Genomic DNA, 15,856 nt, shown 5'->3' on the forward strand with positions numbered 1-15,856 from the left:
CCGTGAAATAACGCGTTAAAACCCTTAAAAATAGTGAATATAAATAATAATATAATATGGGTCATAATTAATATGTCACACACGCACACACACACACACACACACACACACACACACACACACACACACACACACACACACACACACACACACACACACACACACACACACACACACACACACACACACACACACACACACACACATTTCTAACGCATCAGTGTTATTATCGCGCATACAACATAGATCAATTGCAGAATGCAGATGAATGCAGAAATTACATTTACAACATACACTCAATATGCACGGAAGACGACGAACATAACAACAGCCCGATGGAGGGGGCCCCAAGGCCATTTGCTGAGAGCCCATCACGGGTCAAACTCCAAGAACTCAGAGCATCAATCCACTACCTGCGGTCGGAGTCAGTGCTGCTTATTAGACCTTCATTTTTGACCAAAACGAGACGTGGAGATGATGCAAGCCACTGAAGCATCGACTGCTAGGCCTAAAGTTGAACCCATGAGTAAGTAGACGTTAAACTTAAAATGTTGGGTTCTGCACAACAATAAGGTCATACAATAGGCTACTTTAGACCAACTGGGAATGTACAAAGAAACAGAGAGGGGAAACCTTTGGCCTTGATCGTTCAACTTGAACCGCGTTTTATAACGTTTTAATTAAGTCGGCTGTGCGTGGGAAATTATATCCCTACTGATAGTTTAATGGTAAAACAAAGGAAAGAAAAGTGATGTAAGGCTGGTGTTGGATTGCACATATGGGGTAAGGTCAAAGCGTGTCACCTAGACTTTGGTTAATACAACGACCACGACTCCCGCATCACGTCTGCATCATGTTCGCTTTCAGGATGGTCCTTTCACTTAGATTAATAATTCATCATGTTACATTGTCTTTCCTCTTCTTTTGTGTCTTAATGTGTTTTTGAAAACTAGAACATGGCAAATAATACTCTTCTTTTGATACCAGGAAAATTATAAAAGAGTCCCTCATCCCTCACGTACAGTTCTTAATTATAAACATAACATAAAGTCATGAAATTAATTTTATGACATGTTTAGCTGTCGGTTAATGCACATTGTGTTGACACAGTCCAACATCCTGTTGCACGGCCTCGCCGGTCCGCTCAGCAGGGGATACCGGGACGATTTGATTGGTCGGTAGCCCCTCTAATTCCTCCAATCAAGAGCGCCCCTGGAGGTCAGGTGGTCACGTATGCTGCAGGACAAAAACAGTGCGATTCCGTAAACAATATAACCAGTTATAGACACTTTTTTTTTAAGTGAGTGACTAGCTTCCTCTTTTTTCTGTATCAAACAGTTGATGTACGTCAACAATGATAGAGCTTATATCAGGATAATAGGCTTCTTGCTGTAGAAGGGACGCTTATTATAATAATAATGGATTTAATTTATATAGCGCTTTTCTAGACGCACAAAGACGCTATTACAGGGAAAGGGGAACCTCACCAACCACCACCAGTGTGTAGCACCCACTTGGGTGATGCTCGGAAGCCAATCTGTGCCAGAACGCTCACCACACACCAGTTTGAGGTGGAGAGTGAGGGAATTAATGAGTCAGGCAATTATACAGGAGGATGATTAGGGGGCCAGATTGAATGAGCCTGGTTGGGCCAGGACACCGGGGAAACCACTACTCTTTGCGATAAGTGCCCTGGGATCTTTTATGAACTCAGTGAGTCAGGACCTCGGTTTTACGTCTCCTCCGAAGGAGACGTAAACAACATTTGTAACACTTGTTACAAATAACACCATTGGGGAAAGAAACAAGTGTGCATTTAAATGAATCTTATTTTATTTACAGCAATGCCAAGGTTTCGTAAAATAAAGCCACAGGTGTCTGAGGAAGTACTTAAAAGCGCTTCGGATCAGGTTGAGCAGGGAGAGATAATCAGATCGACGGCACGATCCTTCGAGATATGCCATTTCACGCTGGCCCACTGTGTCAAACTGAGAAAACGACTCCCAAGGCCAGGGTCCGATGAAAGCAGGTGAAAGGGTGGGCTGGACTGGTACGAAGGTTTTCACAGATGAGCAGGAGGTGAAAGTCGCAGTTTCTGCAGGAAGCAGCAGATGTTAGATGTGGACTGTCCCTGTTTGATGCGAGTGGTGGGACTGATATATATGGGGGGGGGGGGGGGGGGGGGGGGGCACACAATAATGGAAACAAATGTTCACAGGTTAAAAGATTTTGCGTTCCAGTTGGCGGTACCAACAACGCTGTACCCCATCATGGGATAGACAGTCAATGGCCACAGCCAACTGGTTCACTGCTTTTGTTAAGAGACACCCAACTCTCTACATCAGGAAGCATGTGATCCATCTAATATGTTTTACATAGGGGTCTTACATACCATCAAAATGGACTCTGGCCCATTGACTAAAAGCTATACTGAATCCATTCTAAAATATCAATGTTAAAAGTAAACATCTCATCAATATCCAGTCCTTGCTCTTCTAATCTTTCTCGAAAGCCTGCATGCCTATTCCATCTCGTGTAACTCTACAGAGTCTTGTGTGACACGTGTCCAAAGCGTTCGATGTTGTGGCAACACCACAATTTGGCAGAATACAATCTCTGTATTGAGTTCAACTCAGTATTTGTTTAGTTTGGGGCTGTCAAATTAACGCGTTAATTTCGATTGATTAATCACAGAAAAAAATAACGCAGATTAATCACGCTTCTATAGTGCCCTTTGCAGAGATGGAAATGAACACCCGCAACACGCCATTTGCGGGTGGATTTGTATGGTGGCGGGTGAATTGTGTCACTTCACCCGCCACTGTGTCGGGTAATACTTTCCAGTCAGGTCCGATCAAATTTGCATATTTAATACATTCGTCATATGGCGCTGCAGTTCTACAACCATTACTGTCAACATCCGGCCCCCTTCTTCTTCTACGCCCCTTATGCTGAACTGCGACTGTCAACATCCGGGATAATATACCGGTAACAGGGCTCTTAAGTCTCACGCATTCGGCGTGAGACCATAGCTGTGTTCGAAATCGTTCCCTATAGTGCACTATATAGGGTGCTCGCCATTTTGTAGTGGTGTTTGAATTCTCAGTGGTTAATTTCATGCACTATATAGTGCACTTAAAATACCCCAAATTTGAGTGTACATACGATGTACCCTACATGTTACTCCCGTATACCTCAATGCAATGCGGTCGTGTTTTTCCGGAGAAGAAGAACCTGAATAACCGCGAAAACTAATACATTTAATGATGGAGTCTCCGGCTTTCGTATAGAAATGTCAACAATTTATTTGGGATTTAACATAGAAACTTTAACGTTCAAAATTAGTTTAAAAAAAAATGTACAAGGAAATGTAACATTCAACATCAATACAACCTCCAGCTTTCCTCATGAGTGCCCGGTTTGTTTACATGATGTGGGCGCATCAGTCTGCGTCATACAAATACCCGGCGCATTTACTGACGCAAATGACGTTTAGAAATGTTCAGCGTAGTGTCCGAATTCTCGTTTGTTCGTTCCCTATAAAGTGCACTATATCATGAACACTATATAGGGAATAGTGAGTGAGTGTATAGGGAACGATTTCGAACACAGCTCTTATGTCCGTGCGTGAGACACAAGCAATTCGGAAGAAGGCGATGGGTGTGTCGAATAGACGTCGTCATCGTCTTGCCGTCCCCGTTCTGTGAATGGTTCCCCATCTCAGGCGAAAATCGGATCCATGGAATCCAGGCTGCCTCGCATTGCGAAACGAAATCGCGCGCAAGGCAGCATGGCTATAGCCAGGCTATTTCGGAGGCGGGACACGTTCAGAATTCCATTCATAAATTAACAGACGTGAATTGTCTGGCTGGCTGAAATTTGAGAGGGGTTCTGTATGAAGGTATTATTGTAGCAAAAGTCTTTAGCACCTGTAACTGCAGAATTTGAATGCGTACACCAAAGTCACAGTAAATTTGAAGTCGTATATATTTATTTTGCATGTGTACTCTAAAGTCACAAATGTGTAACAGTACATTTGTAGTCATAAATATTTTTTATACCATTGTAAACACAAAATAGAGTCTACGAGTACGAAAATCTGTGTTACAGGTGCACAAATCCTTTTGCTACAATTATTGCAGCGCAGTTGGTGCAAAACACATTCGCATTGTGCATTCGTAAACCCAAATTTGAACTAATGCATCAGAAGTTGCACATCTGTGAAAAATGTCCTCACAAATACAATTATAAAGAACGCTATGTTAATTGAGCATTTTAATGAGCGAGCACAAATCCATTTTACAACTGCTCGAATCTGGTCCTGCAAGACTCAGCTGTGGGGTTTTTTGCAGGTAGTTTTGCAACACTCTAGGTGTTCGTATCCGTAAATGCAAAAGTATTCGTATCCGTAAATGCCAGAGCGTCCGTGGGCGGGACAAAATAGTTCCGCCCATAATTTCCTAATCCAATGAAAATGCAAAACGACCTGCAAAAAAACCCACAGCTGAGACTTGCAGGACCAGATTCGAGCAGTTGTAAAATGGATTTGTGCTCGCTCATTAAAAAAAATTCTGCCGGCGACCCGCCGCCCACTCTCACGGGAGTCTCGGGTCTCGCGAAGTAACGAATTGCTTTACGGCACAGACCCCCAAACACGGAACCGGCTCGATGTAAACATATAAACACAAGTATCTAAGGGGATTGTTACATTCATCATAGATCAGCCGACTAAAAAGAGACAGAGAAACCCAATGTCGGAGGAACAGAAGAAGAGAAAAGGGAGACTGACCGACAGAGAGGCCAGACACGAGTAAACGTTGGGCAAGCTTTTCAGGAATAGCGTGAACTGAAAGAAAAAGACTGTAAATCAGACGCCGACTTGGCCGTGTTGCTTTTGAAATTGAAAGTACCCTTTGGTGAACTTTGTCTTTGTGGTATTCTTGATGTTGATAGTCTCTGTACAAATGTGTTTGCTCAACCATTTTGTTGTGAGCCCTGTAAAAATATGTTTTCTCGACCGTTTTGTTGTGAGCCCTGTATGTTTCCTTTCCTTTGTTTCCACGGGTGTTTGGCTGTTCGTCCGTCTCGTCCCCCAGATACAGGCTGAATCCCCGAATCCAGGTTCTTGTTTATTTAGATTATTATGTTGGCCAACACTCTTACACTGATTGTTCTGTTCAACCTAAAATAAAACAATTATAATCTAGGATATAAATTCTCCCAGTCAACTATAAAAAAGGATGGATTTATGTTTATTGCAATACAAATACACTGTTTTAAAAATGTATAACCTTGTCTACACTTCATGATCATCTACTTCGGACATGGCTCCACGCATTCGCCGGCTTCTTTGAAAATAAATGCACATGGCTCGCGTAGAAGTGCATGGGGAAGGGTCGTCAACGATTTGTTATGACAGTGTTGTAAAATATCTACTACGAAGCTGTAGGGGGCGCTGTGTAGAGAAAAGTGCGTGCCAAACCAAGAAAACAGCGAAGAAATGCCCGATCTTGCATAGTGGTTCATTTAAAAGGTTTTAAAGGTTCATTTAAAAAGGTTCTCACCAGTCATTTGTCGCCTGGTCGCGATGTCGAGTTTTTTTTAAAGTAGTTCACTAGCGTGCAATAATTTCATGTCAGAATTCTGAGAATTTAGTCACCATTCAGATTTCTCAGAATTCTCTGACACTGCAAATTAAAGCGCTACTAGTTTGGTTCTCTTTCATGGAAGCCGGAAGTGGGAGATTCCTGGGGCTTGTCCCATGAATTCAACCCATGCACAAGCTCACACGCCACACTTCGTATTTCTTATGCAGAGAAATTACCAGGATAGCGCCCACCAATTTGGGCCGCTATTTAACGGTGTTACAGGTAGGAATCAAATGTGTTTCCCGTACGTAGGGTAACGTCCTCTTTTGCCCGGACATGCCCTCTTTTTGAGACACTTTTAAAAAATGTTTTGCGGGATTTCAAAATCGTCCAGGATTTTATTAAAGTCTCATACATGTTCACATTGAATTTGTTTTGCGTTTCTCTGGGTCGTTCACAAACTAGTTAGGCTACGCCCTCCCTCATTGCGTTTTATTATCCATCCGTCTCGGAGGTCCGAGGACGTTGCCTAGCGACACGCACAAACACGCCCCTTTTCCTCGGACGGCGAACTCGCCATCTCGGTTGAACTCAGTGGTGACCGAGCAAAATTCCGAGACAGAATTCAAGATGGCTGCGCCCGGTGTGACTTGAAGTATGAACTGTTTTCATTGTGCTTGGACCACTTTGGTGGTTTAAATGACCATTTCAATCATTCGTATTACTGCAATACCTTACTGCGTCCGTATCTCTGCCTATGGCCTATAGCCTACTTATTCTGGAGCGCTTGGTCCTCTGCCATTGCTACCGCGACAACAGCTTTCCGGGTGGCTTCCATGTTTTCCTCCCGACCGAGCGACATAATAAAACGCTTGACGTGTGGGCGTGGCGTCAGATCCGACATCTGAGTCGGTTCACCGAGAATACTCGAACGCAGAATCAGTTCTGTTCGCTTTGCATTGGTGGAAATTAGTAGGGGGAGTGGTTAAGTAGAGCCTTCAGATTGGACGGTTTGACTTACTCAGTTACCGTCGTGTTTTGTATTTATTTTTTTACCATTATTGTTTTATAGGGACAAACATTAACAAATTTCTCCTACAGGGGATTGATAAAGTTCTATCTAGACTATTGAACATTTTTTCTGAATATTAGTGTTAAGGCCAATAATGCTTACTATCATACGTTAGTTACCAGGTCTGTGGACACATTTGTATGCAGTCACATATATAATAATATAATAAATAACATGTTATGATGGTGTAGCCATGCATGTTGTTTTATTGTTAATATGTCAATTTGTTTTTTATTGAAAATACTTTGTATAGGCAAGGCAAGGCAACTTTATTTATATAGCACTTTTCATACACAAGGCAGACTCAAAGTGCTTCACATATAAACATTGTCATACAATAAAATAAAATAATAGATAAGTAAAAGAAAACATATGCAAGAAATGAGTAAAATAGAAAGTGCAATGTATTTAAGAGAAAATTAAATTGAAAGTTAAAAAGGCTTTTTAGTAAGTAAAATTGAAAGTGCAATGTATTTAAGATCAGATCAACAGTCTCTCTGGAACCCAAGTCGGGACTACAACCCGACCTAAAGGAACTTGGTCCTTTCTCTGGAACTCCAATCCAGATTCTAGGACTCTAACCCAGACAGAACTTGGAAACGTCTCTCCCACGGAGCTCGGTCTCAGAATTCCACCCACACACAAACTCAGGACTCTAACCCTTATACAAACAAACTCAGGACTCTAACCCTTATACAAATACAAACTCAGGACTCTAACCCTTATACAAATACAAACTCAGGACTCTAACCCTTACACAAATACAAACTCAGGACTCTAACCCTTATACAAATACAAACTCAGGACTCTAACCCTTATACAAATACAAACTCAGGACTCTAACCCTTATACAACCTTTCTCTCTGGTATCAGATCATGTATTTTTCTGGTAAAAATAGAAAATAAAGAGAAAGTTAAAAACGCATTTTAGTAAAATAAAGGTAAAGTATTTAAGATTTAGCAGAAAGCTAAAGCAAACATAAAAGTCTTCAATCTTGTTTTAAAGGTGCTCAGAGTTGGGGCAAGTCTTAAATCCTCAGGGAGTTTATTCCAGCTATTTGTTGCATAGTAACTAAATCCTGCTTTCCCATGTTTCGTGTTTACTCTGGGGATAATTAACAGATTGGTCTCAGAAGATCTTAGTGTTCTAGAAGGCTTATGGAGTGGAAGCATATCAGTTAAATATTTTGGGCCTAAACCATGTAGGGATTTATAGGTTAGCAACATGATTTTAAAATCAATTCTCTGACCTACAGGAAGCCAATGTAACAATTTAAGAATTGGTGTAATATGTTCCAATTTTTTAGTCTTTGTTAAAACTCTAGCAGCAGCATTCTGAACAAGCTGAAGCTTCCTTAGAGTTTGTTTTGGGAGACCTGTAAGGAGACCATTGCAGTAATCAAGCTTACTAGTGATAAAGGCGTGTACAAGTTTTTGTAAGTCTTCGGTGGACATGAGCCCTCAGTCTTGCTACATTTTTAAGGTGATAATATGCAGATTTTGTAACTGATTTGATGTGACTTTCGAAATGTAAATCAGAATCCATGATAACCCCTAGATTTCTGGCTTTGATTGAGGTTTTCAGGGACATAGAGTGAAGGTGTTGGGTTACTTTAAAGGCACCCAGTGCAACTTTCGAGGCTTAAAAATAAACATTCAATTTCTAGTCTTTTTTACACGTAGTAAGTTTCAATAAGTTTCAATAACATACCATTACATACCGACATTTAAGCAGCAAAGATGAGACGTCGTTGTGTGGTGAGAACTGATACAAAATCGATAACAACAACAATGCCGCCATTTTCTTTATTTTTTGTAACCTACAATAAATAAAGCAGGCTTCCAGTCAATGGAAAAATGGCTTCTCCCCACCGGCGATTGTTGTTGTTTACGATTTTCTATCAGTTCTCACGACACAACGACGTCTCATCTTTGCTCCTTGAATGTCGATATGTAATGGTATGGAGTTATTGAAACTTACGTGTAAAAAAGACTAGAAATTGAATGTTTATTTTTCATTGAATGTTTACATAAAGTTGCACTGGGTGCCTTTAAGCCTTTCCGTTTTAGCACCAAATACAATTATCTCTGTTTTATCCTCATTTAGCTGAAGTATAGATGAATTATCCCCAAAAATCGTAACCCCTTTGAAATAAACATGACTTAACATGGCAGATACCTGTGTATTGTTTATCTTATGCGTTAAGAGTGCAACGTTTTCAACTCAGTTCCTTGGTAGAACCTACTTACAGTAAAAATCACTTCTGATGGAAAAAAAGATGTGTATGAAAAACACTTGTCTTATCTATTGTTACGATTATATTGTTTTGAAATGTACGCACATATTAAAAAAACATGTAGCGTATAAAAAGTGGCTGGTAAAAAAGATGAGTGGCTGGTGGGCAAAAAAGTTAATTACCATCTCTGGCCCTTTGACCCGGTGCGTCATTTGCGTTGAAACAACATGGAGAGAGACGAGAAGAAGCTGCACGGCCCCGTGAACGGGAAATTTAGGTTTAAACAACTCCCAAACGGAACTGTAGATAAGAGCATCGTTATCTGCACTATCTGTAGCAAGGAATTTTCCTATCACCGGAGTTCATCAAGCCTTAAATATCATCTAAACGCGAAACATTTGGTGGCAAGCTCGCAGGTACGAGCTGCCTCAGACCCTGAAGCTGGCGCTAGCAGCCAGCCTCGTCAAACCACACTCGACCAGGCGTTCAAGCACGAAATGAGTAAGTCTACCTGTGACCGACCAACTAATTCGCTTGCAAAGTGGATTGCGATGGACTGCAGACCAGTTTCCGTTGTAGAATACAGAGATTTATTAGAGACTTTACAGATAGTATCTTCTCCTGACGCCAGAAAGAAAGGATAACAAAAGAAAATGTTGTGGCGGGAGCTAAATATATTGCCTTGACTGGGGATCATTGGACTTCAGTTAGCAATCACAATTATCTAGGTGTTACTGGCCACATCATTGACAGTGAGTGGAAACGACTCATTTGCATTAGCCTTGCTAAAAACTGAAACAAGACACTACGCCTATGCCGAACAGTTTATGTCGGTGGCGGAGGCATGGGAAGTACAACAAAAGGTCACCACAGTTGGCACAGACAGCGCCCATGATCTCCCGTCTCTTGAAGAACCAAGAGGCTACTCTGAGCCGACAAAAGCACAAGCTAGCCATGTTGACTTCATCTGAGTTGGACAAACTCCAACGGCTGGAAACTCTCCTTGAACCATGCAGGTAAAAGCGTTTTCACAGACACAGGGAGCAGTTGTTTTATTAAAATTAGATGTATTTGTCATCGTCTTTATTTTGTAAATGTTTTTCTAATGGTTGCAAATATGTTCAAAAATTCATTTGTTTTTTCTTAAATTAAATTTACTGTTATGACACTGATGTAATTAATGTTCTGTATGCATTTCTTATCACTCTGCAGATATGTGACTGTCTATTCGGAGGTGAGGCTTATGTCTCATGCTCTTTTGTGTTGCCAGCTCTGACACCTGCATCGCTCCATGGAAGTCTCAGAGGACAGGATGACCCGACCTACGTGGGAAAGGTTCAAGGCTGCCTTTAAGAAAGACCTGTCTGAACGACAAGCAGATATCAACAACAGATGGCTCACGATTGCTTCAGCACTGGACCCAGGTTTCAAGGACGTAAAGTTTCTACCAAGAGGAGAGAGAGAGATGAACTGTGGGACAGCCTTCAGGGACTGCTGCAGAAAGAACCCAGTGGAGCTACCCCACAGCCCGTAGAAGAGCCAGCAAAAAAGAGGATGAAACCTCCTGCTTTTTGCCTCAGAATCGGACTCTGATGCTGACATGGAGGGGCCGAACAGGGCTCTGAACTGCTACAGAGCAGCGCACAGCATCAGCATGGACAACTGCCCGCTGCTGTGGTGGTCACTCAGGTGTTGATGTGTCCCTGAGCAAGACACTTGACTCTTAACTGCTCCTGACGAGCTGGCTGTCGCCTTGCATGGTTGACTCTGCCGTCGATGTGTCAATGTGTGTATCAACCGATGTAAGTCGCTTAGGATAAAAGCGTCGGCCAAATGCACTAATTGTAATTGTAATTGGTCAGCTCATGCAGGGACCCATAAACAGTTGTCTGACCTGGCTCAAAAATATCTGGCCGTTGCTGCTACTTCTGTCCCATGTGCGAGACTTTTCTCACTTGCAGGTAACATGGTACAAAAGAAGGGGGCGGGCTTGAGCAGGGAGGATGTAGAAAAGTTGGTTTCTCTTAGCAACTGGCTGAGGGAGAACTAAGAAGTGAAGCAAATGATTCCACTACACAAGTTGCTAGTTTGAATGTATCATTCCTGTCATTCAGGATATTTCAGAAATAAGTGGAAGGGAGGTCAAATGTTAAGCCCTGGAATATAAATTGCACTATATTTGAAACTGTTGGTTTCTGCTGCATGAGTTTAAAACATGGTTTAAAATGACGATGTTAAGCCCTGGAATATAAATTGCACTATATTTTAAACTGTTGGTTTCTGCTGTATAAGTTTAAAACATGGTTTAAAATGACAATGTTAAGCCCTGGAATAGAAATTGCAATATGAAACATGTTTTAAATAAAAGAGACATTGTACTTTAAATTCTATTATGTCTATTATTCATTGAATCACTCATCTGCCATAATTAGCTTGAATTAAATTATTTAGAAATACTTTCTCGAAAAAATTTAAGTATGCGATTAATTTAGATTAATTAATCACATCCTGCCATTTTTTTAATCGCTTGACCGCCCTAGTTTAGTTTTCAAGATGTCCGACGAATGAGACCGAACTGAGAGGCTAACCATCAACACACCTTTTCACAATCCCTACAGCTGACCTCTCCCCCGAAACCCGCGACCAGGAGTCGATGGTTCCACTCCTGCACGCCGTGGCGGCGCACGCCATCCCGCCGCAGGCGCTCACCCAGCTGGCGCGCGATTGGCTGAGGGAGGACACGCCGAACTTCGACCCTGCCGGGGTGTGCGTGGGCTCCGGGGACGTGGTGGCTCGCCTGTTCTGTAAGATGGCGGGCAGCATCCTGGCCGGCGGGCCCTTCTTCACGGCCGTGTTCACCGAGCTGGGCTGCACGGTGAACTGGCTCTTCCCAGAGGCAGCGGAGATGGGTGAGCGTACTCTGGAGGAGGGGCGTGTCATTACTGTCGACAGACGTGTGGTACAGCAGGGGCTAGGACTGAAGTACGGTTGAATGACTTCAGGAGCAGGGTGTCCGCGCATCCTTAAAAAGTCTTAAATTCATGTTTCTAAATTGAAGGCCTTAAAAAGTCTTAAATTCGTTACAAATCTCCTATGCTGGTCTTAAATACTGTAACTCAAGGTCTTATATTTGTCGGGGGAGGACTATCTATTTTTTTTATTTTCCTCGTGGGACTTATCAGGAAGGACATGTAGAGAGGCCTCTTTCTTGCTAGCTGCATATATAAACGATTACCTGCGTGCTTGCTAGCTAGTCTGCGACAATGGGTAGGTGCAAATTCAAGGACAGTTGGCTCTCGTCTGTTGCCAACCCCCACCATTGCGTGTTTTAGGTCTTAAATTTAATTGAAGGTGGTATTAAAAAGTCTTAAATTTGACATGCTGAAACCTGCAGATACCCTGAGCAGGAGAGAATATTGGGTTAGCGTGTTCCACTCAAAAAATGCCATTCGCACGGGCTACCAGTCGGCCTCTTTGAGCAAGGTGCCCTACCTCCTCCTCAATTCAAAAATGCATCTGAATTCCCTGCAAGTCCCTTGACTTTGCTTCACATACCTTTTTCCCATGTACACACGTTTTTGTTGTTTCCTAGCTAGCTTAGTTGTATAAGGGGAATGGGTTAACCCAACAATTGTAAGTGCTTGGCACTTGTCTCTTTGAACATCCTTACTCTACCGTGATATTTTGTTTCTCTTTCTTCTGACGAATGTACTTATTGTCAGTTGCTTTGGATAAAAGCGTCTGCTAAATGCCCCGAATGTAAAGGTCAACGGATCAGGTGTTTCAGTGGAAGAGGACGGGTTCATGCTCTAAATGCAAACGTAGTTGTTCCTGTGTTACTCTTGGAGAAGGCCGAACTCAATCATGAGCGGCATTCACCCCAACCGTTGGCTGTGGATCCACTGACCCCGTTGGCCCCGGTCCCCCTGCCTGCAGGTCCCGACGGTATCACCCTGGTGGCTGAGGTGCGGGGCCCGGCCAGGTGTCTCCTCCTGGGGGAGAGGCCGGCCCTCAACTGCCTGGCCCGCGCCTCGGGCATCGCCACCCGCTGCGCCCGGCTCCGGGCGATGGCGGCGGCCGCGGGCTGGCACGGGGAGGTGGCCGGCACGCGCAAGACCACGCCGGGCTTCCGCCTGGTGGAGAAGTACGCCATGTTGGTGGGCGGGGCCTCCATGCACCGGCAGGACCTGAGTGGCATGGCCATGCTGAAGGACAACCACGTGTGGGCGTCGGGCAGCATCACCAAGGTGGGACCAGCCGGGATTTAAGAAAACGATCGCTATGGAAACGACCAACCGACAACTCAAAAGAGAACGCAGTCGTACATAAATCACCGGAAGGTCCAAACAGATAAGAGTCGGTTGAGTGTCACCTTGTTTGGGTACGTCCCTCATTACACGCGTTTCTCTGTCGTCAAGCCTTGTATCTAGCGTAAACAGGTGTAGCCACCGTCGTGCCTGATACGTCACTCTCGTGCACATTATAATCATGGCGATCGCACGACAGCAGTTCTACATAAACAGGGGAGAAGACGATGACCACAGAGTTTGTACCGTTTGGCGGTTAACAGTCTGCTTATCTCGGCATCCGGTTCCCCTTTAGGCCGCATTTAGCTCAGGAGATAGAGCCGGTTGGCTGTGTCACCAGAAGTTGGGCAGTTCGTACGAGTGTCAAGGTGTCCTCGAGCGAGACATCACACCCTAACTGGCACTTGACGAGCTGGCTGTCGCCCTGCGTGGCTGACACCGCCATTGGAGTGTGAATGTGTGCAATCATGGTTGAATGTTAGGAAATATTGTAAAGCGCTTTGAGTGGCCGCTGGATAGGAAAACGCGACATAAATGCAGTCCATTTATTTACCATTCGCCCGTGTTGGTCCTTCGACCAGATGACCAGCAGTGTGCACGTAATCCCAGGCCCACTGTGACACTGTTTCACTGGGTCAACAATAAGGGCTTTGAGGGCCAGTATTGGCAATATTGTAAAGCGCCACAGGTTAGAAAAGCGCTCTATAAATGCTAATCCATATGTTTTCTTTTTTTTTCCTCTTTTTTTGAGCACTTTCAGTCTGCCGTGTGTATGAAAAGTGCGCTATAAATAAAGGTGCCTTGCCTAATTGATATGAACCGTCCAGGCGGTGCAGGCCACGCGGACGGTGTGCGGCCTGACCAGTAAGATCGAGGTGGAGTGCGGCTCCACGGAAGAGGCCTGCGAGGCAGCCGCCGCCGGCGCTGACATCGTCATGCTGGACAATCTGCCGCCCAGGGTAAGCCCGCGACGCAGTAGACACTGTTTAGTTTTACTTCTGCTTTTCCGCCAATGGGCAGGGATAGTTGGGATGTTTGTAACACGAGAAAGAAAAAGCGGACTTCCCCATTCTCCGAAGCGTCCGTTTATTACTGAAGGCATCCTGTGGTGAGAACCTGCTGATGTCCGAACGGGCCTGTGACGGACGTGCATGCATAACAAGGCCACTTGTTATGCATGCACCACACCACCGTACCACCACACATAAAACAGTCAGACACCATTACAACCTTCAAGTCACAACTCAAAACTCCTGTTCAAACTCGCACACAACGTCTAACTGATCACTGTTTTGATTGTTTGTTTGTTTTGTTTGGTCTTGTTTTTGTTTTATTTATTTCTTATGTTTATTTATTTATTTTTTCCACAATGTCTTGTTTTTTTTAAACGATTTATGATGACTATATGCTCTGTAAGGTGACCTTGGGTGTCTTGAAAGGCGCCTCTAAATTAAATGTATTATTATTATTATCAACAAAATCACTTTATTCCTCGTCCCCGGTCTTCCCTCGTTCAGATCCTTAATTTGTAAATGTAACTTGTAAATGTTTTAACTCCATAATGAGATAGTATTATGAATGTCACAATCTGGGCGTCGGCGGCGCCTCTATTTGTGTCCCTTGATTATGCAAGGTCTCATTGACTCTTTAGTAAAGCGCTGTACAGTGAACGTATCACTGCTCTTATTCTACCGGGTGTCTCCACGCCCGCCCCAGGAGCTCCACGCCGCGGCCCTGCTCCTGAAGCAGCGGTTCCCGGCGCTGCTGGTGGAGGCCAGCGGGGGGGTCACCCCGGAGAACCTGCCGCAGTACTTCGGCCCCCACGTGGACATCATCTCCCTGGGCTGCGTCACCCAGGGGTGCCCCGTGGTGGACTTCTCCCTCAAGGTGCAGAAGCCCTCGTGTGTCCCCAGAGGACCGGCCCGGGGTGCTGTCGCAGCAGCCGACCGGGGACTGCCCTAGGGAGGCCGAGTCACGAGGGGGTGCGGGCTGGGACGACGCTCCCCTCAGCTGGAGGCTTAACCCGCTCACATGTGGGGCGTTGGGAAAGACGGTGACCATTGTGGTTCATTTGGGAGTGGAATTAGTAATCAGTCACTGTATTTAAGAAGAACAGATGAAAGTGGTCTTCTTTTAAATGTAATGGTCTTAATTGAGACTAATCTTTATTAAAAATGGGATGATTATTGTTCCCTGTTGATTTTATTTATAACTGTTCATATGTTAAAAAGGACTGTTTAGTTGCAGTGTTTCCCCTTCCCCTCGATTTCTCCTTATACCTCATGCATTTATTCTGAAGCTATTCATGAGCAAATGTCAGTTTAGGTCTGCATTTGTTTATTCTTCCATAGCAAAACACTACTTTGTTGTCAGTATTTTTCCACAATGTAACAATTTAGGTTGGTCTAGTAAAGGGGCACCTATGATATGCTTTCAAGTAAAGCAAATGGCCTTCAGGGTGCCAGAAACCCAGATACGGTGCTGTCCTCACGGCTGGATGCGTGTAGGGTAAACACTGGGTGACATTGTTCAGATTAACGCACAAATAAAATCATGTTTATCCAGATGTTGGATCCTGTCTTACTTTTTGCTCTCTCACTCCTTCCCAAAATAATATTTCAGCTACTAGTGACGTAAGACCAGGTGAAATAG

The 15,856-nt window shown here is 43.9% G+C and overlaps 1 protein-coding gene across 3 annotated transcripts; it reads left to right on the top strand.

Annotated features, from left to right (window-relative positions):
- Nucleotides 1–55: 55 nt before the first annotated feature.
- On the top strand, nt 56–15,770 carry LOC132454655 (nicotinate-nucleotide pyrophosphorylase [carboxylating]-like). Of its 3 annotated transcripts, XM_060048159.1 has the most exons (6): nt 56–526; nt 1,111–1,262; nt 11,516–11,806; nt 12,834–13,144; nt 14,032–14,163; nt 14,921–15,770. In XM_060048159.1, exons 3-6 carry the CDS (start codon nt 11,551–11,553, stop codon nt 15,164–15,166), a joined length of 945 nt encoding a protein of 314 aa, XP_059904142.1. In that variant the 5' UTR covers nt 56–526; nt 1,111–1,262; nt 11,516–11,550; the 3' UTR covers nt 15,167–15,770. The 3 variants fall into 3 exon arrangements, with proteins under 3 accessions (XP_059904142.1, XP_059904141.1, XP_059904140.1); XM_060048158.1 differs by lacking the exon at nt 1,111–1,262 and having other exon boundaries at nt 57–526; XM_060048157.1 differs by lacking the exons at nt 56–526; nt 1,111–1,262 and adding an exon at nt 8,872–9,398.
- Nucleotides 15,771–15,856: the final 86 nt, after the last annotated feature.

The sequence above is a fragment of the Gadus macrocephalus genome, chromosome 3, assembly GCF_031168955.1.
Source record: "Gadus macrocephalus chromosome 3, ASM3116895v1".
NCBI lineage: Eukaryota > Metazoa > Chordata > Actinopteri > Gadiformes > Gadidae > Gadus > Gadus macrocephalus.